Genomic DNA, 27,773 nt, shown 5'->3' with positions numbered 1-27,773 from the left:
TTCAATAGAATATTTCTTATAAGGTCATGTTGGTCCTAATTTAAAATGGTGCCAGTCTGACCTACAATATGGCCACCATCCTTTCTAATCTGAAGGCCTTGTTATGGCTCCTTCTATATCAGGATAGTCATATCAACATTGGATTTTCACCTTAAGACTTATTACGTCTAGTTGGTCTCAAAAGAGAAATTTAAGACTATTTAATTCTGTCTCTCTCTTATATATATATATATATATATATATATATATATATATATATATACACACACACACACACACTTTAAAAGATATGTTTGTATAGTGTATAAAAGAAAATGGCCTGGTCTTGGATTCCTGGCTTTTCATTTTTGCAATGACTTTTTCTTTATGATTATATTCTTCCTGATACTTATATTAATTTTTGTATTGCATGGATTGTGTTTTTTTTCTATTTTACAGAAGAATAGAACACGCCTGGATGAACTCAGAAGGCGACGGAAAGAACTGGTTAGTGACAAAAATGTCAAACAGCTCTACATGGACTATAACTGATAAATGTGTGCTAATCCTATGCAGGATATCATCAGTGTTCACTTGACGCGAATACCTTAAGCATTCCAAGTTAGCTACTATCATGGACAGTATTACATTTGTATACTATGATATGAATCTCCTTTCTCTATTGTTATATAGGCATATAGCTTTGAAGGCAATATATGAATCTATGATTCTTATATATATATATATATATATATATATATATATATATATATATATATATATATACACACACCATCATTCACATGTTAGGGGTGAGCAGTATTACTGGTTTACCATTTTTTCTTCTTGTGCCGTGTACCATGGTACTATTTCAGTTGATCAGTATGTCGGCAAATTCCATTGTTATGAGTTAATGTGCTGTTTTCATTATCTGTGGCAAAGAATTTTTGTAAGCTTGTCTTTCAAAATGGTTGTTTCACCAATTAATGTTGACTATTACAGATATAATTATATTTATGACCCTTTAATTACATATTTGACACAATTATGCCAATGCAGTACCAAATGGAATGTTGCAAAACACATTTGGGCTGAGAATCACTCCCAAACATGTCATGTTTAAGTTATTTACTGGCATATGTGATATGTTCATTAAATGTATTCCTTTGTAAGACTGCAAATTGCCCTTCAATTTTCAGGAGAGCACTTGTTTTCCATCTGAACTATGCATAATTTCTCAAGCCCACCCAATGTTTTCTTATTTGTTTTGTGTGTTTTATATTTACTAGCTGTCTCAAATATCTTGCACAGTTGTTGGCATCCCACTCAGAGTTTCCCTGCCTTTTATATCAATAGTGTAGCTAGAAAATTGTAGGCATCTGTATCAAAACTTTCTATTTTTATCAATAGTCTCTCCATTTTCAGCATGATGTCTTTCACGGTATCAGTTATAGTGGAAGCCTAACCATACTGCTTAGATTACAGTTTATACAACAGTTACCATACACATAAGAAATTGATGTAATATAAGGTACAGTCCATTTAATTTTTGAGGGGGCCTGTGTTTTTCTTTAGAGCTTAAATATTTTTGTTTTTTTTATCTCAAGATAAGTAATATTGTTTCCAAATAATATGATGGATATAACAGTGTTATTTTTCTTTAAATCACTGCAAGATATTTTTTGCAGCTATTGACAGACAGAAATTAAACAAAAGAGTGCCAGGTCTCTACCCCCAGAACATTGTTGGTCATCTAAACATTGTTGGTTATCTAATAAGTGGGCTGTGCCATAGCATGTATTGCGGTATGTTCAGAAATACTGAGTATACTGTAGTACAAAATGTGTCATGGCACCCAGCTCTAGTATACATGTATGATAGACAGAAAGAAAGAAAGAAACAAGACATGAAAGTCAGACAAACTGCTCAAGCACTTTTGAGATCTGTGGATCTCTTTCTCAAGACAGAAAACATACAAATATTGGAATTACAAGCACAACAATATAAACAAAATATCTTTTAATACACTATTTTGTTATTGATACCAAAGTCAATGAATCTAATACGAATATATATTAAAATCCACAGACTGTACTTTGAACTAGTTATATTTTGAGAAATAAGGTATTTCAGTTTAGCTGTTTTTGTATTTAACGTGCCTGTTACTGACCTATTTAACTGACTGAAACAAAGATTTGTGATTTGGATTTTTTTAACGTAGCTTTAACAGTTTTTCAGTCATATTGCTACGATGTCTGCAGTGTGGCAGTTTATAGTGATGTCTAGCACTGGGGCATCATGCCGCAGACATGTAGCATGATATCCTACTCAGTCACATTATCCTGACACCAGGACGACCAGTCCTAACACTAACCTCTTAATTGCTGAACACTCAGCGAGGCAGCTGTTAGTACCATTTTTATAAGTCTTTGGTATGTCTCTGCCAGGGATCAAACCCAAAAACTCCTGCATCTGAAGTGGACGATCCTACCACTTGGTCACCGGAGCGGTCTGAAACAAAGAAACACTTAACACATTATAGCATTGATGCTGATGGATGGCTCAACCAAATTCTGTTTATGTATGATAATATTATAGTACAGCAAAATGTGACAACATAATATAACAATGTCAGTTAAAAAATGAGGTAAAATGAAATATGAAATGTTTTCTTGTGTTATTTTAATTTTACAAAGACCTTTTTCTTTCTATCTTCATTTGGACATCAAAACTATATGGCAACAGTTAAATTTATCATGAAAGATTTTTTGTAATAGTACATGTAGGTAGATACATATATAAGAATCAAAAAAGAAAGGATTAGGATACATGCATGTATATAGTGGTAAAAGAGCAAAGACATACACAGATTGAAAGATAAATCAATAAACAGATTACTAGGGTTTTAACATTTTTAAGAGTGATGTTTAGATAGAAGACCTCAATTGAAAATTAAACAATAAGAGAGCCATGTTAATTGAAAAGTTGAACATAAAAAAAGACAGTTATGTAAACTTATGTTAATATTCTGGAAAATGTGAGACTTGCCTTGACATTGACTACAAGATGGAAATGGCAGACTTTGACAGCATCAAGTTAACTAAAGCATCAATAAGAAGCATGCAGTATATGCATCATGAATGAATGAAACTGCCTGTCATGTATGTAATAGAAGCATGCAGTATATGCATCGTGAATGAATGAAACTGCCTGTCGTGTATCTAATAGAAGCATGCAGCATATGCATCATGAATGAATGAAACTGCCTGTTGTGTATCTAATAGAAGCATGCAGTATATGCATCATGAATGAATGAAACTGCCTGTCGTGTATCTAATAGAAGCATGCAGCATATGCATCATGAATGAATGAAACTGCCTGTCGTGTATCTAATAGAAGCATGCAGTATATGCATCATGAATGAATGAAACTGCCTGTCGTGTATCTAATAGAAGCATGCAGCATATGCATCATGAATGAATGAAACTGCCTGTCGTGTATCTAAATAGAAGCATGCAGTATATGCATCATGAATGAATAAAACTGCCTGGCATGTATCTAATAGAAGCATGCAGTATATGCATCATGAATGAATAAAACTGCCTGTCATGTATCTAATAGAAGCATGCAGTATATGCATCATGAATGAATAAAACTGCCTGGCATGTATCTAATAGAAGCATGCAGTATATGCATCATGAATGAAAAAAACTGCCTGGCATGTATCTAATAGAAGCATGCAGTATATGCATCATGAATGAATGAAACTGCCTGTTGTGTATCTAATAGAAGCATGAATAAAACTGCCTGGCATGTATCTAATAGAAGCATGCAGTATATGCATCATGAATGAATAAAACTGCCTGGCATGTATCTAATAGAAGCATGCAGCATATGCATCATGAATGAATGAAACTGCCTGTCGTGTATCTATAGAAGCATGCAGCATATGCATCATGAATGAATGAAACTGCCTGTCGTGTATCTAATAGAAACATGCAGCATATGCATCATGAATGAATGAAACTGCCTGGCGTGTATCTAATAGAAGCATGCAGCATATGCATCATGAATGAATGAAACTGCCTGGCGTGTATCTAATAGAAGCATGCAGCATATGCATCATGAATGAATGAAACTGCCTGGCGTGTATCTAATAGAAGCATGCAGCATATGCATCATGAATGAATGAAACTGCCTGTCGTGTATCTAATAGAAGCATGCAGCATATGCATCATGAATGAATAAAACTGCCTGTCGTGTATCTAATAGAAGCATGCAGCATATGCATCATGAATGAATAAAACTGCCTGTCGTGTATCTAATAGAAGCATGCAGCATATGCATCATGAATGAATAAAACTGCCTGTCGTGTATCTAATAGAAGCATGCAGTATATGCATCATGAATGAATAAAACTGCCTGTCGTGTATCTAATAGAAGCATGCAGTATATGCATCATGAATGAATAAAACTGCCTGGCATGTATCTAATAGAAGCATGCAGTATATGCATCATGAATGAATGAAACTGCCTGTTGTGTATCTAATAGAAGCATGAATAAAACTGCCTGTCATGTATCTAATAGAAGCACGCAGTATATGCAAATGTTCATTAATGGTGCTGATATATGTCCTCTGGTGAGATCACACATTATACAACTTGTCCAACATAAAACCTTACAAACTGAACATGAATGTCTCTCTTTTGCACTATCTCCACATTTTTTTAATTTGCCCGCTTGTAAATGCCTTGCAGTCTTGGGCTTGTCCCAGGCATTGATCAAGTACTTTTGTCATGTCCTGTGAGCATCTCTGTGTGTGTGTGTGTATATAAAAACACTCTGGTGGCCTTGTGGTTAGAGCATCTGCCTCAGATTCTGGATGTCATGGGTTTGAACTCTGCACGAGTCATACCAAAGACTTATAAAATTGGTACATATAACTGCCTCGCGGGGTTCTAAACATTAAGAGGTTTGTGTTAGGACTGGTTGGCCTCAGGTGTCAGGATAATATGACTGGGTGGGACATGATGTATGTGACATATCTGTTGCACGATGCCCCAGTGCTAGACATCACTATAAACTACCACAGTGGACATAGAATACGACACAAAAAAATTGTTAAAGCCATGTTCAGAATCCAAATGACACACATACACACGCACACACAGAGATATATATAATATATATGTGTGTGTGTGTGTGTCACAGCAAATAGTTTTTCCAATATAGAGTGAATCAAAGATCATTTTAGTAGTCGGGTGAAGAAATTTTTTTGTGTGTATCATATGTAAATTTTAAACAGTTTAGTATCTACAGTCAAGCATGATGTAGATTATGTAAAATATCAGAAGTTAGTTTTTGTTTTGTTGTTGTCTTATTTATGTACTTGTCTTGTGTAATTTTGTGCTTTTGAGAATTGAATCAGGAGATTCCAAAACCATTGACTGGTTTCAGTCATTTTTTCCACTGTTGTTTGCAAGTGTTTCTTTCATATATATTGCCATTATTTGTTCCAGTCACATTATTAAAACTTCTTTTGAAGCCTTTCCGTTTGGTACTGTATATCCCCATAAGAATGGCAATACAATTTAAATATTGGTATAAATTCATGACTTTATTGCTATGGATGTTTTTGTTTTGATGTCTTTACATTTTAATACACTCTGGACTTAAATAAGTCATAGAGTCAGGAAGGAGCAGAAGGAAATGTTTTTCTTTGTTCATTTGCATGGCATGATCTCAGTGAATTTCTCTAAGTATATGTCATAATCAGTCATATGTATAACTTAACATGTAGAAAGTTTCCAATTATATACATGTTCGGATGTGTTGGTATTTTAATCCCAATATGGTTGTCGGGTGATATGAAATTGGGATCAGTCAGTCAGTCCATCCTTCCGTAAGACTTTTCTCAGGAGCATAACACTAAAACCATTCCAAGATACCAACATGAATCATTGCACACATATTAGGCTAATAGTCAAGCTGTGCCTTTTGCTGTTCATAGTTCTTCACAGTCAGTAATTTAATTGTTTTTTTTGTCCAATAATCAATACATTAATTAAATGTTGGGTTGTGGGGCAAAACTCCAATACTGTTAAAAAAAATATGGCATACTTATTAGACTTGTATTTTGCATGCACATTTTGCTATTCCAATGCCTCAATTTTCAATATTTGTAATGGTTTTTCAGTTTGTTCATTCATCCATGAATCATTAACTTTTATTTCTTGAGCATAACTCCAAGACCATTCAAGATTTCTCTGTGAAACTTAGTGCTCACATTAGACTAGGAGAACATAGGTGCCTTTTGCTATTCTTTAACACGCTATTTGTATGTTTTTATCTGTTTATTCATCTGCATATAGTGATCCACCCTTTAATGTTTCCAGAACATACACCAAAAACCATTGGGCATCGTTATGAAAAACCTGGTATAAATGAATTATTAGACTAGTGGTTGAAATTAAGTGCCATTTGCCATTCACAATTCTTCACATTTAGTATTTTTCATGTATTTATCAATTTGCTGTTCATCCATCCAACCATTATTTGCAGTTTTGTTTCTCAAGTGAAACGCTTCTTTCATTCCTTGAATACATTGTAAATACCTATGTATAAAATCTTTGAGAAATCCTTCCATCTCCTGATACATGTATTAATGTGGCAGGTGATAAATAGGTGACTGTCTCCTGATACATGTATTAATGTGGCAGGTGATAAATAGGTGACTGTCTCCTGATACATGTATTAATGTGGCAGGTGATAAATAGGTGACTGTCTCCTGATACATGTATTAATGTGGCAGGTGATAAATAGTTGACTGTCTCCTGATACATGTATTAATGTGGCAGGTGATAAATAGGTGACTGTCTCCTGATACATGTATTAATGTGGCAGGTGATAAATAGTTGACTGTCTCCTGATACATGTATTAATGTGGCAGGTGATAAATAGGTGACTGTCTCCTGATACATGTATTAATGTGGCAGGTGATAAATAGGTGACTGTCTCCTGATACGTGTATTAATGTGGCAGGTGATAAATAGATGACTATGTTCTTGTTATTATTCAGATATCCCAACATTTTTGTTTTTTTACACACTTTCTATGGACATTTAATTTATTCACATGGAATGGGAAGCGTGTGTTTAACAATTGAAGGCCTATAAAAAAATAATCTGTTGATATATTTTAATGTCTTATATGCCAAAATTGGACTAATTGTAAATAATTTAACTTACCAGTGCCCAGAATAATTTTCTTTTGTTGAATAAAATCTTACATAGAAAGAGTATTAATAGATTATTCTACAAAATTTTATTTTTAATAAAGAACATGTTAGAATTCTTGCTGTTCAGTATTCAGATGTTGCTTGCTGTGATACTATGTTGTGTTGATTTAACCACTTTTTAAGTACTTGTTTAATTTTTCTGTTTATTTTTAAAATATGTTTTATTCACATGACACTGATACAACATGTGGTGAAAGAAAATATATCCAGAGGCAGAGTGACTGAATTTCAAGAGATTCTTAGATTGAAGAACTAATGTGTGAGTGGCATCTTTATTGTCAGAAGCATTTATGCATTAGATTTTGGGGTTATTATTGACATTGTCACATGCCTGATGCTATAATCTTCTACATTCCTTTATGACCAGTGGCAACTTGTGCAGAGATTTCCTTGTTTTTCATGAGTACACAACCAGATATAGGTTGTAAACAACACAGTGTAACAATCTCCTATACATCAGTGAAAGTGCATGTCTTTTTGATTGATAAGTGAATGTGCTTGGAAGAGAAGCTTTGATTGGCTCATTCAGACTGCATGAAGGGTGTTGTAGGATCATCTTAGCAAGAATCATTTTTCCAGTTGTAGTGATTGGTTAAACAGGTTTTTGCATACTCATGAAAAACAAGGAAATCTGCACTGGCAGCTATGGATGGTAAAGAGCATAGTGGAATATCATCTGTGACTTGAGACAATGATTAATTGGGAGAATATGGACTTAAAGTTTTATTCCATGCTGGATTGAAAATGGATCAGCTTTTCTCAATCACAGAATTCTTACAATAGAGCATTTGAATGAGAATGTTATTGAGACATTAATCTTAGTTTGATGGTTCCTTGGTTCAAGAATCTAAATTACCCTTTGAACCATCATGAATATTTTAAAAATTGTCAGATTTTGCTTAGACCTCCAGCTTAATCATCGTGTACACCATTAGGTACATTTACGTGGCATAATGCCTCTGTGCTAGACATTACTATAAACCGCAATACTGCAGACATTGTAGCAATATGACTGCAAAATTGTTAAAGGTATATTAAAAATCCAAATCACACACACACACATAGGTACATTTACATGAATATAAGGGCAGTATTTGTTATTAATTTACATAGAAAAGACTTTTTTGTATATCATCCATCATATCATGCACATTTTGCATATTCTGCCAACAGAGCAATGATGATATTAAAGGTTGTATGGATGTGGTCTAATCACATTAGCTTGTCATTGAGATGACACATTAAACACATTATTACAAACTTTAACACCTTGTTAGGTTCAAGTTAATTCATTTTTACAGGGTTCCTACAATCTTTAAAAAATATAATTCCATGACTTTTCCAAAACTTTTCCAAGACCTTTTTACCAATTTCAAGTGTACCTGCTATGTAAATATACAACCGCTAATACTTACCCAACATATAAATTTAACACAAAAACATTTTACATCTGCCTTTGGTCATACTTCATCCTATCGGATAGGTCATTCTCTTTTGAGTGTCATGAGTACAATGATTTTGAATAGCAGTAAGATCTTTCGATGTAGTCTATGAAATTTTAGGGGTTCCTACTATACCAAATCCATTGTTGAAGTCTGGTAGGTTGGTAAATCTTTTGCATCGGCAAACGAAAATGTGACCAGACAATGCAAAATAACCAAATTCCACACTTTTCCAGAACTTTTGACTTGTGAAAATTTCAAACCTTTTCAAGACCCATGAAATGCTTTTCTGTAATTTACAGACTTTTCCAGGATTTCCATGACTGCAGGAACCCCATTTTTAGCTCTACTAGTGATAGACCAAAAGAGCTTATGGAATGGCCGTTTGTCTGTCGCCCATCTTCTGTAGTCCTATGTTCAGCATCCATTTCTTATTATTACTCCTCTATATAGTAGAAGGAGGATTGCCATGAAACTTATCTACATATTCATCCCAAGGTCTAATTTGTCCTACATGAAAAAGATGCTCAGACATCCAACTTGGTCAGCACCATGGCCATCTTGAAAATATTTGTATCGCTCCTCCTCCTGAATGGATGGACAGCATATTAGGTAATATTGATCAAGGTCTTCTGGTCTATGACAAGCATAGCAAACATTCATTGTTGGGTTAGTAAAGTTTCATTCTTGCAGCCCAATTTTTATGTAGAAAAATGAACTTAAGAATTATTTTCTCTGCATCATATTTGCTGGAAAAGTAGGTCAAGATTATAATTTTTGCTCACTGGAAATGCTACATGTCTGAGTAAGGTTTCCTCCAGATCCATCTAATGTTATATGTGTTTGTGTGATTTGGATTTTTAACGTAGCTTTAACAATTTGTCAGTCATATCATTACGATGTCTGCAGTGTGACAGTTTATAGTGATGTCTAGCACTGGGGCATCATGTCACAGACATGTAGCATAATGTCCCACCAAGTCATTATCCTGACACCAGGCTGACCAGTCCTAACACTAACCTCTTAATGCTGAGCGTCAAGCGAGGCAGCTGTTAGTACCATTTTTGTAAGTCTTTGGTATGACATGGCCAGGGATCGAACCCACGACCTCCCGCATCCAAGGTGGACACTTTAAACACGTGGCCACCGGAGCAGACTTCTAATGTTGCATACTGGAAAAGTAAATGTTAGAAGATAGACAGATGGCCCATGCAATAAAATAATACACTCAACTGAAGACAAATTCTTCATAAAGGAAACTAATTTTGAATAACTCTGAATAAGTAAGTGGGGACTTTTTAAGCTGACATTTTCATATTCAAGTGCCGGTTCTGAAGTACTGGATTGAAACTGGACTTCATTAATTTCCTGGTAGCTTGCTGTGCTGCCATCGATGTTTGCTGTCATTCAGACCATATGGTACTAGTCACTTTCCTTGTATCTGCTAATGCAGGCAAGACATAACAAATCAGTATTATCCACAGTCTACTGATATGTTATGAAAACTGGAATAATTGAAAGAAAAATAATTTACAGACACGTATATATAATGAGTTGAAGAATATTTGTTTCCAGTACCATCATACTCATATTTCTGATCCAGAAGCTTATTCTTTAAATGAAAACCATTGCAATGGAATTGCTCTTTTTCATGAATATATTACAAGGATCAATTATTGATGTGATAGCTAATACAATCTTAATAAATATTATACTTGACTTGCTAAGAATAAGTTTTAAAAAAGTCTTGATTCTGTGGAGAGAGAGAGAGAGAGAGAGAGAGAGAGAGAGAGACTAACATACAGAAACAGAGATAAGTTATTAATGTATGTTGCTAATTTATTGTCTTTATATATTGTCAAAGAAATACTTCATTCATTCTCTAAAGTGTTCATCCAGTGTATATTCTTGTGAATAAATATATTTGGTGATTTATAATGTTGTTGAATTGAAGTATCAGGATCGGTTTATCTCTTCTCTCTCCCTCTTATTCTTTCTCTCTTCCTCCATAAGTTCTTCAGTTTCTGCAATTAATTGCAGGTATTTGTAAAATGAGATTCTTCAGTTGGCTCCTCTGTACATGATAGGCAGTTATTGCTCCACTTCACTTTGTCATCTCTTTGTAGGTTGTTTTAAGGTAGAAGCAAAATCCTATTGGTGTGTATTGTCTATGATGCATTTAAACTTTGTTTGCAACTACCTATTGGTTTATGATACTTTAAAAATCACAATATACATGTAGAACAAAAGGAACCTCTAGTTAGTGTTGGCAATCTTAATTTTATGACAGGACCCTGTTCTGGTTTTATGCCTAATGGTACTAAGCTATTTTACTGCATAATTTTTTATGTTCAAATAGTTTTTAATTCAAACTATAACTAATGCACACACTTTTTGCATAAACATACTTTGTCATCTTTGCTAATTTAAGATGATACTAATGTTGACAAATCCTTATTCCATAATAACGATAACTGTCTCAAATTTGACTAAAAACTTTATTTCTTTGTTCTTATTGGTCTCATGTGCTTCTCTGTAGGTTCATATAACAATTAAATTCAACTTCAGTTTTTTTTATATCTTGTATTTTTATATTAAGTTTATGTCTTTCTGTCCATATGTATGTGTGTATGTATGTGTGTGTGTATACATATATGTGTGTGTGTATGTGTGTGTGTGTGTGAATTTGCTACAGTTGCTGCTCTAGATCCCAAAACAAGTTGGGTTAATTTGTATTTCCTGCTTAACATTTAGTATATATATATATATATATATATATATATATATATATATATATATATATATATATATATATATATATGTGTGTGTGTGTGTGTGTGTGTGTGTGTGTTTTATTCAATATTGTGATGTTATTTTGTCACAACTCTTAACCAGTACTCTTTGTGGCACAATATTTTCTTTTGGCTCTATTAAAAACTATTAAAAGATTACATATATCCAATCCATATTTGAGAATGCATATATTTTTTACTATTTATCTGTTAACTTTTCTTCATTTCTTAGCCTTGAACATTTTTTGTGCGTGTTCGTTGTTCTTTATTAAATTATATCAGGAATACATCATCTTGTCATACAGAGACAACTCCTTGTAAATTATTCCCTCAGTAATCTCAGCATTCTCTCCCTTTAAGTTTTCTACTCTGTATACAATAGTCTCCTAAAATTTGTTACCTGATTGTAATAATCTTTTTGAAATTATAAAGATAGCTTTTAGTAAAAGTAGATTTCTGTTTTGAGATCATGAATTTCTGTCCTGTTTTATCTTAAGGAGTTCCACATGTATCACTGGAATCACCGAGGTTCCTGAATAAATATGTAAACTACCCCTCGATATTGTTGCATGGGAATCTCACATCACTCGTAATTTAAACCAGTTTCAATTCAAAACCCTTTGCACTAATTCATGTCATACTTGCATTATAGAATAGCAAGGGTTGACAGGTGTGCACAAGTAATATAAAAGAAACCTGTCCCTGACAGGTCTCGAAAACACTGATATCTGTTTGTGCAGCTCAGAATCTGCCCGTGATGACACTATTAACAATTGCAAGTGTTCCTTAAACAAGGTAATAATTAAACACACATACCTGGTTTATTTTAGAAGTTATTAATGTCTTTGCAAGCATAGTAAGAGAATACAAAAGGTTGATTTTCAAAGTTTTAAATTTACATCAAATAATGATTAGCAAGTTTCTAGCTGAAATCGGAATAAAATGCGAGCCATCACATTTACATTTACTTTTGCCAAATTTTCAATAAAAAAATATAAACTTTTCATAAATTAGGCCATTATAACACTATCAATCAACAATGTGTATTTGTTAATTTATTGATTTTTCTAGCAAATCGTGCTTTCTTCGCATTATATTCACACAAATTGTATAAAGAGTAATTGATGAGTAAAACGATAGTCTAATGTATTTCGCCGTTTTAACACCATTTTTGGTAACGTTTTCATTTTCTTTATTTTGATTACTTCGAGGTTCAAACGATTATCAGAATATATACGTATTCTGTTGTATTGAATTAAAACCCTTTTCGCACGATGCTAACAAAGAACCTCTTACAATACTATGGTGTAGAATGAGGCCGGGCCAACGGCCAACATGGACAGCGAACCATTTTGTCCCAGTGCAAAGACATGGTGCCAATGAAGTTTCAAACCACTGAACACTTCAAGCTGAATGATTGTAAGCATGACAGTTGTCGATCAGAAAAGGAAAGCGACATTCCTATTAAAAGATAACATGGGCCTCGAATTCATGGTCACAAATATCAGCAAAATCCAATTCATCTGATCACAATAACAAACTAATTTTTTTATATACACATATCAGTAACTTTGGAAGAACTGGATCCTCAACCCGATGAAGGCAAAGTAGTTATTTTGAGCAGATATTATTCTGCACTTACAAGTGACACTGATTTTAAGAAAAGGTATTTAGTCAAAAAGAACGACTTAAGCACGAGCAGCGTCGCTCTTTATGACTACCAAGGCAATCATCAGCAACTCGCATTATCACAGGGTAATAGGCGAGGAGAAAAACATTTTGTAAGAACTCATCCGAGGATTTTGGACAAAATAAAGGAAAGGATAAAGGAACAGATACCGAGATACATGTCGTGAATTGAATAAAGATCACTCATTGACTGGCGCTCGTGACAGTAATAAGAAACGTATAGCACAATGAAAAGAGGAAGTCCGCAAACAGAAACGACTTGTACAAACAATAATACATAACATCATTTGCCAAAAAGCCAGAACCATGTCATACAAATCACCGACCTAAAAAAAACTTCTTGACGTATGGTAATAAACAACCAGTAGGTATAGACAGAACATTCAGCCTTGTAAACTTTACCTAACTACATTGGTATACAAAAATCGAAGGGTTGTCCGTAACAGTACAAATGAACATCCGATTTTTATTGGCCCTGTCCTTCCCACAAAGATGCTTCTTACAGCCTGACAGCTCCATTTCATGGATTATAGAAGAGCTCTTCATGACGGTGGGAATTATCAATTAACAAATGAAGAACACATTTACCACATAAATGACAGCGTCTAGAGGTGCAAATCCGAGAAACAAGACAGATTTTCGCAAACTTCCTTTAGGACATTAAACGTACGCAAAAATCAAAGTACATAAAATCATAAGATGGAAAATACACCGTAATTAATAAGGCTAAAGGAACTGCACGAAAACCTGGTAAGCGAAGAAGGCCTATCACAGAGGACCCATAAACGCTAAACGCTTACAAACAAAAGAATAATTAAATTATTTATATGTTAATAATTGACAAAATAAAGGAAAGGAATAACTAAATTGTTTATGAGATATGCTAATAATTTTATGTACAATTCATTTGCCATTTTGATTAACTTATTTAACGACTTTTTGATGTATTACTTCTTTTCACCTTCTGGTTTTTTGGTGTTGCTACTTATTGATGTTCACCTTAAGGTACCCGAGCACTATTCGTGACAACGGGAGTTATTTCCCTTGACAACTCTTGACATTACTACTTTTCCTGTTACACTAAAAAAAAAAAAAAACTGCTTAATATTCGCATTGTGTGCTTGTTTTTGTTGTTGTTGTTGAGATTTAAAATAGGTATTCTGTAAAGTCTTAATGTGTTCTTGGAGTCTTGGGGGTGTTTAGTGTGACCCTTTATTGTGCTACCTACATTTGTGTTACATTGTTATTAGCACCGTTGTTAATAATTCATTTTTATGAGTATAAAGGTAGCCATTAGCTAATCTACACTTGCATCTCTGGCTCTTGTATTGGCTACAAGGTAAGTTATAATGTTGAACATCAAAGTACCGATAACAGTGACGCCTATGTAAATCAGATTTTTTAAAATTATATCTGACTGATGGTACCTTTAAGAGTCTTATTGTTTGAAATCTATGTCGTGCAGATGTTTTGTATGACATGGTTCTGGCTTTTTGGTATTTGTTTAGTCTGGCTTGTCTAAATTGCAAGAGGGCATTAAGGCGCGCAGGATGACATCTAGATAATCTTCATAGGCAATGAACGTATGGATTTGGACGTATCAGATAGATCCCGAATGACGTCACCAGCAGCCATCGGTGTGGTACGCTGGCAGATTTGCCATTGAATTTATATAGTGTTTGAAAGCTGAAATAAATTCATTAAATACCGATACAAAACATACCTGCATAAACAGAACCAATTCAGGCTTTCAGATCGTATCTATATTTGTAATTTATAAGTTAATTTTGCCTCAGTGTGCCTTGCTCAAAATGGTAAATTTTGGTGGTCGCATATAGGAGAAACTGCTAGGTTGCCCATCGTCCAAGTAAAGTGGTCAGAATATCGTCTGCTTGTGACCTTAGCGGGAAGCATAGTCAAGAAGCCGAAACTATTGCAAGTTTAAATCAAACATTATATCGTATGTGATTTGTATCTTAAATGCATAGATGCAAAACAGGACATCTATTTCAGTTTGTTGCGACAGTATTTGACACTTAAAAGCTAATTGAATTGCGAAATAATAGATAAACCATAGCGGGACAAAGCACAGCTTAGGTTTTATCGAAGACAAAAGTAAAAATAGCTCCGTGTATCCAGATATTGGAGAGAACAGACAGGAACGGATCATGGATATTTCAAATGGAATATACACAGAGATAACATGTATAAATTTAACCACAAAAGAGTTGGATAAATTGGAAAGAAAGAAATCAGAAAAAATACTTGCGCAATCTGTTTTAATTTATTTCCTTTGAATACAAAGAGCTATAGTTGCTAAAAAGTCTAAAGCACGTAGTAGTTTAAAGCTTGAGATCATTGATTAGCAACATTCTTCCGATAGGCAACTTGAACAAATTACAAAATGAACCTAAGGGTGAGTGCATGCCATCAAATGGAATGAGTTAATTTAATGGATTTTTGTCATTTAAGTTAGGTTTGCATATATCTGCACATTTACTAGTTTGGAACGTTCAAACATATACATTTTTAAAAAACAGTAGAAAATCAAAGGAAATTAACGAAATTGTCCATCAGAAACACATGGTCTTCTTCAGAGGTATAGACGCTCGGCGTAATGTCCATGGCGACGAAGACTGTTTAAGGAACGGTGTTGAATAATGCTTCATAACTAAAACATAGCTTCTATGGATCAGACCACTAATTCATTTCCCATATAACTTCATGTTAACATTTTTTTTTTTAAATTCTCTGTTAGAATGGCACACAAACTACACATGATTCCATTCATTCGACTTTGAGAAATTCTTTCAGTCCGAAAAAAGCAGGCGTTTTAGGGCATTTCTTTTGTCCTCATGCTGCTGAACAGGGGATTCCCAGACTCGCACCTAATAACATAGCCTCGCACCAAGAGTCCATATGTTTTTTTGTCAGTAGGAAATTTAATATGGGATATCAATATTAAAGATAATATTTTGTTGTCAACAATAGCATATAGATAGTAGTTATGAAATGAATAATGTATTACGACTATATGGTCTTAAAGTAATAGAAAAGGGCAAAAACCAGCAAGTTTTGTAAAATTCAACAAATAATTTCCTTAGAATACAAAGTGAAAATTTAAAAAGAACTTATAGTATGCAAATTAAATCCAATATAGTCCAAAACGTGTTATCACCAGTCCTAATGAAAAAAGTTTTAATTAAATTCCAGTAATGCTCGAAATAAGATTCAACACAGGTGTTGACATGCTTATAGTGGCCTGTGACGTGATAATGTGACAGCGGTCTTTTGATGATTCAAAATAATATAATACAAGATGTCCTTGTTTGAATGCACTGAAATTTGCAGTTAATTTCTGTCTAGTAATATCATTATTGAGCACTTTCTATTTCCAGTGAATAAATAAAGTAAATTCCAGCCGAAATCAAACCATAGCAATAAGACTGATTTCTGCTTCAGATGTTATTGCAGGATTAAATAATTTGTCCACGAACCAAGATTACAAAGCCCGCTACCTGACCTAGGTCACAATTAGCATTTTCTATATAAAAAACTAATGCTGTAAAACCTTCTAGCGGTGTATGGGAGAAATAATAAAGTTACGTCTCCATGGGTGTTTTAAATTTAATTAGACGTGATGATGACGAAATTAATCACCAGACAAAGAAGAAGAATGAGAAGAAGAAGACACATAACAAATACACGTGAAATATATAAATAAATAAAAGTAAACGAATCTATAACACAGGGACAATTCACAAAATGATCAGGCGCGGAATTATTAAAAAACTATCAAAATGTAATTAATAAAAACCTACCAGCGTCGTGTCGTATTCTGAGATATTTTCTTCGATACCATTTACAAGATGTTGAGTAATATACTGCACCTAGAAATGTTGAAGTTGACTCCTGGAGAGTCGTTGGAGAAGTTAATGATGGAAAGGGGAACTTGTTAATGTAATCGGTGGTTGCATGTTAAACACATGCAATGCAAGTAACTCACATAGTACTCATTCACCATGCGTACCACAGAACAACATGTGTATGGACAATGGACGTCACTGTACTATATCTGTAACACCAAAATACTAAACGCAGACAAGCAACATCAATAACAGACAGTGGTTTACATTACTTAATAGAAATTTTCATTCTAGAAGATTCTGTTACTAATATTATAATATAGACTATAGCAAACATCAGGTAGGCTAGGTATTTTATGGGCGAATTCCAGCAGTCATGACCCAGACCCTAATAAATATGTGTACTTCTATTGATAATGATCCTAATATTTAACCCACACTCCTAGAGAAAATATTAGTTATGTAGTATTTGTTTACAAAAATAAAAGTTATTGGTCAGGTACAACATGAACTCGATTTTTGAAAAAATCAAGTAAAAACTACACCTATAATTTATAATCATGGAGATAAACTAACAAGTACAAATTAAATATACATAACAAGTGGAAGAAATTTAATTCTATTACTTACCAATGGGTGCATTTCAAAATATTTAGGATTCTTTTTTATTCTCCACTCCTCCATCAGGAGACTGGTTCTCAGGCTATAAAATAATTAGACCCCTGACACCTCTGTTAATAGATGCTGTTTGCTTTATTGTTGATGCATTTGTGCCTTTAACTACCTGTGCCATGCAATAAAGTTTTGCAACGAAAAAAGATTAGACAATGTTGTGAAAGAGTTTCTAAGTGATGACGTCAGACATCTCATATGATTACGCATTTCTCTTGTGATCTTTCAAGTCTCTTTCCTCTAAGGCATTTTGTAATTTTAGACATGTTTGCGCTGACTATCATGCATTTAGTATTTGTCCACTGAAAACATTTTGTTTGTTGAGCAGAATCGTATAGATTAAAAGAGACGCACTGTACTATATAACTGAGTCTGAAATATCTTCTCTCACATCATTAGATTTAGTAAAGTTTAGCCATCTCTAATAGAAATCAACAGAGGATACACATAGTATCTTTTATGTCATATTTAATTTATTGCCTCAGTCCTTTTAAACGTTTTATTATGTTACTGATCTGTCGTTTTGATCATTTTGATACCTTCGTTGGCTATAATATTTCATGTATTAGATAAATCTGTGTTTTTATCTCTCCATTTTTAACCGACCCATTTTCATAATGTTTTCATTGTACGATATCCTTTCTATATGTTTTGTATAATTATTGCAAGGTTTGCAAAGCTACCAGTTTTTTTTAAAAAAGGTTATTTATGTCTGTCACTACCCCACTCATGGAACCTGTCTTCACACCAATCTCTTTTAAGTCAGAAATCCAAGTTTCATTGGTCAGACAAATGCCAGGAGATTGTTGACAAAATTAAAGGCCATACTTAAAAGTTTGTAAATTTCTTTTAATTTCTCCATTAGTTTTCAAATTAGTTTCACTATTCAAAGCAACATCGTAAGCCGTCTTGCAACTAAATTCCTAAGATCTTGAAATTGTCTATATGATTAGTTAAGCGCGGAATTGCTGACGATGACCTTTGGGCAGTTGACTTAGATCTTGGATCGGATTTAAGAGGCAATCATGAAATGTTTTAACTTGCACGTGTCGTAGAGAATGCATGTCTGCTATTTTGTTAATCTAATGTCGTTTTCCAATTTGTTTAAGACTTCCACACATCGCACGTAGAGCATGTCTTCTACGATGATCGGTGTGTAGACGTAAACAGTAAGCATTAGTCATAAAATGGAACATGGTACTACATCGAATCAGTCTCAGACGTACATCCACACCATTCAACAAATATCTGTATTGCAACCATATTTCCAAATGTAAACGATCCAACTTTTCTAAACTATGTCATTTTCTGATTTTCTGTTGGCGCTCATGAAATCCGATATTGAGAGGATTATTAACCGCAGCCAGAGTTATGTCGTTGAAGGCATATGAAGTTTCAGATTTCCACACTACTGAGGCACTTGACGTAAAGAGATTATCCAAGTAAGATTGGAAAGGATAAATGTCTATGTCACTGCTAACCTGTTTTGTACCCAAGTACAAATCCACTTTGCTGAGGGACGAATGCATGCAGTTGTTGACAGAAGATACCCTGGAATCGGCCCTTGGATTGGTTTTATCATTTTGAGAACTTTAACATTTCTGGTACTAGTATATGCTAGTGATATCGATAAAGTCTTCAGAATTCAATTTGATTTCAAACTCGATAGGAGCTAAGGTGGACAAAGACGAAACGAGATGAACTTCTACCCGTTGAGATTCTTGCATTGTCAGAACCGCCGGTTGCCTGGCAAACAGATCAAGTTCCGACTTGGGACATTCGCAGGAATCTCGGTACATAATTTTTCTTTCCTTCCTTAGTAAACAAAAATGTCAAAATCTCAGACTTCTGTTCTTTTCTAATTTTTGATCGTGTCTTTGAGGTCCGAATTATTCTCGATATTTCTTAACTAGTTGTCCCTGCTCTGGCGTAGGGAGGAATTAAAGCCATCACCAGGGATGTGAAGTGAGTTTATATGTATTTCTCAGTGACCAAGTTGTTTTTTTTTTCCTGTTTGAATTTCCACATGTTTTCCTGCACTCATGAAGGCTTGTTTAGAACCTGGCTTTAGTCAGTGAGTAACGTTGTGGAGAAATTCTCGAGTGACACTACGGTTTAAGAAGGGTCCTACCTTCCGAAATGCTGATTTTACCACATCTAGTAAGCCGTGTCCTCATTGTGGAACTACTCTTAGGTACAAATAATAAGGTTATATCTATAAAAGGGAGTAATGTAGCATTACTCCAAGCACTGGCCTAAGGAGAATTACTCTTAAGACTATATACTTATATATATATATATATATATATATATATATATATATATATATATATATATATATATATATATATATATATATATATATATATATATATATATATATATTATTACGAGGATGTATATTAAAATCCCTATGGTTGACGAATGTAGGGACATTGATTACCTCCAATAGTACTAGAACTATTCACACCCTACCGCTAAACAAGCATATCAGTAATTAGTAGTAAATGGGGGCACCCTAGCGTCAAGGGGAATTAGCATTACAAGACCCCTTGGGCAACTCTAGCGTCAAGGGAAAATTAACATGGAGAAAAATCGTGGGTCAGATTAGCGTCAAGGGAAATTAACATGGAGAAAAATCGTGGGTCACTCTAGCGACAAGGGGAATTTAACATGGAACTATAGTGTGGGTCTGTCTAGCGACAAGGGGAAATTAACATGGGAATAGAGTTTGGGTTTGTCTAGGGACAAGGGGAATTGAATATGGGATTTTTTTTAAAATTTAAATTTAAATTTAAATTTAAAAAAGGGGTAGGCAATGGAAAGGCTATCTCTTTTCGAGAAATATGGCTGGCCCCTGAAAAGGGCTTTTGGGTTTTCTTCTTCTTCTGCTTCTAATTTCTTCTTTTTCTCCACCAAGTTCTTATTTTATCTCCAACACTCTTTCACTTCTTCTCTTTCTTTTTCTCCTGCTCTTCTTTCTTCTTCTCTTCCTCCTCTTCTTTCTTCCTCTTCTCATTTTCTTCTTCTTTTTCAATCTTTTCGTTCCATTTGCTTATTCTTATTCTTTCCTCTTCATCCTCCTTCTCCTCCTTTATCTCTTTCATGACACCACTAATCTTGTCCTTTACCTTTTTTAAGTTATTAATTTCAATCTTTACACGATGGGGACTATAGGAATAATGGTCTTCAACCAGTCTTATTAACATCTGCTCCATCATTCCTAAGTTGTCTAAAACGTCTTGTAATGTTTGTATTTTGTCCATTTGGTTAGAAGGCATCTTCTTTTTTTATTCTTTGCAGAATGGTTTGAACGACGAATACTATGGGTTCTTATACTTAAAGCGCGTACGTGAAGGAAAACATCCCCCTAAAACGTAAAATTGATCTTACCTAGATCATGACCAAACAACGCGCGAACGTGAAGGAAAACATTCCCCTACTTTTTCATTTCATATAATAAAACCCAAACTATACTTTCTCATTTCATATAATAAAAACCCAAACTATACTCTCCACATACGCTAACAAAACAATAAACAAAATCCATAATCTACTATCCACACAATCTTACGTGAGCGCTTACAAAACCCAAACTATACTCTTCACATACGCTAAGAACAATAAACAAATCCATAATCTACTATTCACACAATCGTACGTGAGCGGGTACAAACACAAACACAAACACACAAACACAAACACACAAACACATACGCTAAGAACAATAAACTAATCCATAATCTACTATCCACACAATCGTACGTGAGCGCTTACAGAACCCTAACTATACTCTTCACCTACGCTAAGAAACAATAAAGAAACCCATAATCTACTATTCCCACAAACATACCTGAGCTCTTACAAGCACCAACACACAAACACATACCCTCACACTATCTTAAAAAAGAGTTAGTGTTTATAATCACACTACTCTACCTACACACATTGACAAATCGATCGTTATTTCTTTTCTAGAGTATTGGGTAGCCCTGAAAAGGGCTGTTTTTGTTTTTTTTTGGAACTTCATGGACACCTGGTTAATGGTGGCACCTTCCAGGCCTAGCGCCACATACACATCTTGTCCCCCAGTTACTTTTTACCTTTTTGGGGGAGAGAGCAGAGGCAGGATATGTCGCTTCAGAATCCCAATTTTCGCTCTCTGGGATTCTGAAATTTCTTCTTCTTCTCTCCTTTTCCTCCTCCTCCTCTTCTTTGTATCTTCTCTCCTCCTCTTTGTATCTTCTTTCCTCTTCTTCTTTATATCTTCTCTCCTCCTCTTCTTTGTTTCTTCTTTCCTCCTCCTCTCTTATCCTTCCCTCCTCCACAATGGCTTCCGCGGCCAGTTCATTTAATATGCGCCTGGCATATTCCAGATGCACATGAAGTTCCAACAGTTTCTCCAGTCTCGTGTTCATTTTTGGTGTTGATCAATCAACAAGGGTAGCTGGACTGCCGAACGAGTTTCAATTTATAGTGAAAGCGCGGACGTGAAGGAAAACATCCCCTAAAAACATAAAATTGATCTTACCTACATCATGACCAAAAAACAACAACGCGCGGACCTAAAAGAAACACTCACTCACTTTTTTATGCTACCCATCACTATTTTAAAATTTTTTATAAATCACTTCAATAGACTATCCACATACGCAAAGCAATCCAATCTAACCCCAAATTTACACCTCAAACACCCAAAAAAAAGACATCATTTTAATCTACTATCCATACCAACTTACTTAACCACTTACAAACACAAACACACAAACACATACCCTCACATTTTTTTAAAAAAAGAGTTAGTGTTTATTTTCACACTACTCTACCTACACACATTGGCAAATCGATTGTTATTTCTTTTCTAGAGTATTGGGTAGCCCTGAAAAGGGCTGTTTTTTTGTTTGCTATGGCATTCTTTTTAGTTTCTAAGAATGCGATGTCCTCTGAGGATAGACTTTCTGGCGATAGGTCTGCTTCTTCGGAAAGAGAAAAAGAACTCTTTGGTGTCGATACGACAATCGACAAAGCCTCTGTCAGCTTCAGGTTGCTGCTGCTGCTCTTGTTGTTGTTGTTGCTGCTGTCTCTGAAGTCTGTACTTCTCTGTCCATTCTTCTTTTTCCCTGTTCATTTCTTCTCTGAAGAGCTCTTCTATCAGGTCTTCAGTGATTTTTAACATTCTCACATTCTCTATTTCTTCTGGCTTCGGTATCAGACTGTGTCTGACCCTATGCAAATTCACGTAGGCTTCGTTGAGTTTAGCTAGTTTGGAGCACATCTTCTTAGGAGGATGAGTCGACAATGGATGGTTAGACTGGAAAAAACCCGGTTCTTAAAGTCAAAGCGCGGACGTGAAGGAAAACATCCCCCACACGGTTTTTGAGTCGCAACGTTTAGTGAGTGTCATGAGAGGGATAGTAAGAAATGAAAGAGCATCAATCCAACATTCTTATAGCTAAACAAAAGACAAAGGCATTTTTTTCAAAACACAACATTTTTTATTCAAAAATCACTTAACACTAAACAACAACTCTAACATTTTTAACAATAATCCAACAATATAACATCAAACAATTTTTTCAAAACACAACATTTTTTATTCAAAAATCACTTAACACTAAACAACAACAACTCTAACATTTTTTAACAATAATCCAACACTAAAAGTTTCTCCACTAGGTAAAGAGGGATAACAGTCTTCCATGGTTTCTAGTAATCTAGGATGACTTCTCTCAAACTGTTGATTTCTATGGTATTATCGAATTCTGCATACAGGATGACGTTCACCGTTTCATCAGGGTCTCGGTCTTTAAACTGAATTTCCACACGAATCTGGCCGGATTTTATAGGGTGGAAATGTCCCTCGTCGCTGCCTTGGTCTGGAGTGAAATCGAAAGCCCACAAAGCGTAGCCTCCTGCATAATCCTCGTACGTAATACCGTGACTGGTATTGGTTCCTAACTGTCCGGTGGCTTCGTACAAGGACAAGTACGATCTCAAGTAATTCTTCTTTTTAAAGTCAGGTTCGCAAGGTCGGGTACACAAGGTCTTGCCATCGCGACTGACTTCGATTTTGGACACGCCAAAGTGTTGAAAGTAGAAAGGATTTTTTTCGGCAGCTCCGTTGAAGGCTGTATTCTCGACGATACCAACGATCAAACGTTTGGGTAACTGTCCTTGGAACAGATGATCTTCGATCATGGATCGCTGTCCCTTGGGAATGTTGAAGGTTTTCACTTCCACGCGTCGTATGGGATACTTGGCGGTCGTTCTGCTCAACGTCTGACTGATGTCGTTTCCCACTTTAGGTAACACTTCCACACGGCGTACGTAGAGTCTGGCTTCTAGGATTTTGGTTTTGTAACCGTCACTAACAGCCATCAAATGGAAAGCGGCACTGCTACGATTCAGTCTCAGGCGGACATCCACCCCGTTCAGCAAATACTTTTCTTGCAACCACATGTCCAAATGCAAACGATCCATCAGTTCTAAACTTGTGTCGGCTCCCGTGATTCTCTTTCTTCGTTGTACAAATCCATCATTGTTGTCTTTCTTTTCATCAGTTTCTAATATTTCAAACTTGGTAGGTTCGTCAGCTTCCCATACCACACAGGCATTGAGATGAGTGTTCTTGGCATCTATTCCGTACGTCAAGAGATTTTCCAGGTAGGCACGATAAGGGTAAGTATCCATGCTGCTACTGACCAGTTTGTTATTCAAATACAAGTCCACTCCACTGAACAAGGAATGCATGAAATTGTTGACGGGAGCTACTGCTTCATCGTCTATAGCACCTCCAGTCTTATCTAGAATTTTGACTTTCAGGTACAAGTAACTGCTATTCAGATCGATGTAATCTTCGGGCTGTCCTTTGATTTCAAACTCGATGGGAGCGGAATCGGTCAGTGAGGAGACGGGGTGAAATTCCACCCACTGGGATTCTTGCATCGTCATCATCGTGGGGGGCATGGCAAACAGATCCAGTTCCGTCTTGGAACAAGCGCAAGAATCTCGGTGCATCATTTTTTTGTCTCTTTTCTCAATAATCGAAAACGTCTAAGTCTCGAACGGTTCTTCTTTTGTTGGCCTTTCTCGCTTGAAGTCTGGTGAAAGGGTGTTTTCTTCGTCGTCTCTTTCTGCCTTGTCCTTGCTGAATGCCTGACTCGGTAGCGTGCAGGGCATTTATAGGTGTTTCTCGTTGGCCTAAAATGTCTTTGCCCGTTTGCAGCAAGACATTTTTGCCTGCCCTCATGAAGGCTTCTTTAGGGTTTTATTTGTCGATGATGACATTTTGGAGAAATTCTTTGCCTTGTGTCAGTGCCGCATCTTTCAAGGCGTGCAATCCGCGTGTCACCATCGGTTTCAACACCGGGGCCACCGAACGAAAGGCCGATTTTAACATATCTCCTAAGCCGTGTCCTCGCTGTCGAGCAACCCCTCGGTACACTGGATACATGACTTAAGAGTCGTGAGAGAACCGTTTTCGAAAATGGAGTTTCACCGTGACTTTTCCTTTGGTGAATGAAATATTTTGTCCCAGATCTCCTTTTATAGCAATGTTGACCGTGTCCAAATACGACTTACTGACCGGCAAATAGTGAGGATGGACAAATTCGCGGTGGACGTGGTAAGTGTTTCCACCTTCCTCGTCAGTGTTCGTGGCAGAATCCACTTTGAAAGGAATGACACGCAGTAACGGTACGGAGGTGTGTCCCACCACGTTGTACTCCACCACATCGGAATACACGAACATCAAATTCAGTCCTTGGTTCAGTTCTACCGGGGCACGAAATAACTTGCTAAAAGACTCGTTGTCGTAAACGATGGGTAATTCGTTTTTCTTCATCATGGTCTTTCTCATGTCCATGTCTCCGCCCAACATGTCATACAATTCAGGACAAAATAAAATGGACAGGATTTTACTCCGTTCAAATTTCATCAAGAAGCGACGAGCTGTTTTGTGGTACTCCATGGTGACATTTTTGTTGACATGCTCCAAAGCTTTCAGAAACACGACATTAAACCTGGAGGTTATGGTGCTGACCAAATGTTGACCACTAAAATAATAGCCTGGGGGAATGAACAAGTGATAGGTGGTGTACTTTTGTGTCCGGGTTTTCTTGTCATATTTGACATTGCTATCCATCCACTGTTGCATTTGCTCGTCATGAACTTCCACATCAAAAAAATTTTGATTGGGAAGGACATTGAGGACTTGGGTCGGGTGAATCATTTCTACTAAAGCCACTTCCCAATGGGCTTCGTGATCTAACTGGATGGCCTGAGGTAATTTGGCCGTGTAACAGCACAACGTGTTCTTGGGAAACACCTCCATGGAACTGTCACTGGGTAAAGTTAAGTAAAATTGGTTTTGGTGACTCATAATTCCAGAGTTCTGTGGCTGTCCGAGGGGTTACTGGACGTCAGAGGCGTGTCTCCGTCTAAAATGGGCTTCTGGTTGTGATTGAAGTGGTGACTGGCACTGGCACTGGACACAAGGTTCCCGGGGTTCCCGTTCGAGGTGAATTTCAGGGAGGGATTAGGAAGCAGGTAACCGATGCAACTGCTCAATAAAATGGTCCACAATTGTTTGTCTCCTTGTTGCAAACTCAAATTGGCAATGGCTGCCCCGATGACACAATACACCACGAAGATTTGGCAGAAAAAGACGATTTGCGTTTTAGGCACACGTTCTCCACACCACACCCACAAGGGTTGTTTTTGTAAATCTTGCACAGAAGAACTAGGTAAAGGAGGAGTGGTCGACGTAGCTGCGTCTGCTGTGTGAAAGGGCATGATGGTCACTTCTTTTTATAGTCGATGACTTGCGAAGCGTCGATCCAAGAATCAAAACTGGGTGGATATCCTTTCCAACGTACTTTGACTTCTTTGACACGTCGTTTGCCCACTTTACGGGTTCTGCGTTCGAGAATGCTTTCGATGTCGTACACGTCGTCTTCTTTTTTGGTGACACGTTGTAACTCTGGCAAATAAAACGTTCCTTTGAGCACTTCTCCGTTCATGTCTTCCAATTTATAGACGGCAGGATGACGGCCATGCACTCGTCCAGTGACGCGAAATAATTCGGTCTTCCAGTTAGGTAAGTAACCTTTGTCGAAAGTGCGTTTGGTTTTGCCAATGCGCACCCAATCTCCTACGGCCAACTCTCCACTTTTCTTGGGGACAGCCCTCGTCGGGGACGTACCAAACAGGCGCTCAAACACCAACACTTCGTTGTCGGGAGTCACGTCTTGCGGGGCACGTCCGATGCTTCGATGGTAAGATTGGTTGTACGCTTGCACCAGGTGCGGTAAGATGTCGATGTACTTCAGAGTGTGGTGATGCGTAAAATATTTCCACATGCGTTCTTTCAAAGTGCGTTGAAAACGTTCCACGATGCTGGCTTTGGTTTCGGGATTCTCGGTGGTAAAAAAATGAATGTCACGTTTCTTTAATTCTTTTTGGAAAGCTTGGTTCAGAAATTCGGTGCCTTTGTCCGTTTGCCATCGAAGAGGGTGACGACCGCTTTGTTTCAACACCCGTTGCAGGGCTCGCACTAACTCGCTGCTCGATTTGTAAGTCAAGGGCACGACCCAGGCAAATTTGGAAAAGACGTCGATGACACAAAACAAATATTTGTAGCCACGATTGTAGCTGGCCAAATGAGAGACATCGGCTAAATCGGCTTGCCATTGATGATCGATGCCTTCCACTCGGGTGCGACTTCTGGCAAACTTGCGTCGAATGGGTTTGTGTAAAGTGTAGGTAGCTTGTTCTTGTAACCATCGTTGCACTTGAGGTAAACGGAGACTTTTCAGTCGAGTTTTGGCAGCACGATACAATTTTTGAACTCCTGCGTAACCTGCAGGATGGGAGGGATCGTAGTAAATGCTGGCTAAGACTTTTTCCATTTCTTTTTGTGTTGGTTGGTGTGTTAATAAGACACCCACTCTTGGAGGATGCTACTCTTTTTCTCTTGGGGTATTTTCTTGGATTGCAATGCTTTGCGTGTGCGGCCAGCAATAGGTGTCGAAGAGG

General features: G+C 36.3%; 1 protein-coding gene across 1 annotated transcript in view; it reads left to right on the top strand.

Moving 5' to 3' along the window:
* Positions 1-10,657, top strand: part of LOC149777005 (sterile alpha motif domain-containing protein 9-like) — a 37,812-nt gene extending 27,155 nt beyond the window's left edge. The window contains exon 6 of the mRNA XM_089941371.1: positions 439-10,657. Within this exon, the coding sequence (XP_089797497.1) occupies positions 439-531 (93 nt within the window). The 3' untranslated portion in view covers positions 532-10,657. The remainder of the gene's footprint in view (positions 1-438) is intronic.
* The last annotated feature ends 17,116 nt before the right edge of the window (positions 10,658-27,773 follow it).

The sequence above is a fragment of the Sinohyriopsis cumingii genome, chromosome 18 (genome assembly GCF_028554795.1).
Source record: "Sinohyriopsis cumingii isolate HCF-2022 chromosome 18, ASM2855479v2, whole genome shotgun sequence".
Lineage (NCBI taxonomy): Eukaryota > Metazoa > Mollusca > Bivalvia > Unionida > Unionidae > Sinohyriopsis > Sinohyriopsis cumingii.
This window is presented reverse-complemented; position numbering and strand designations above follow the sequence as displayed.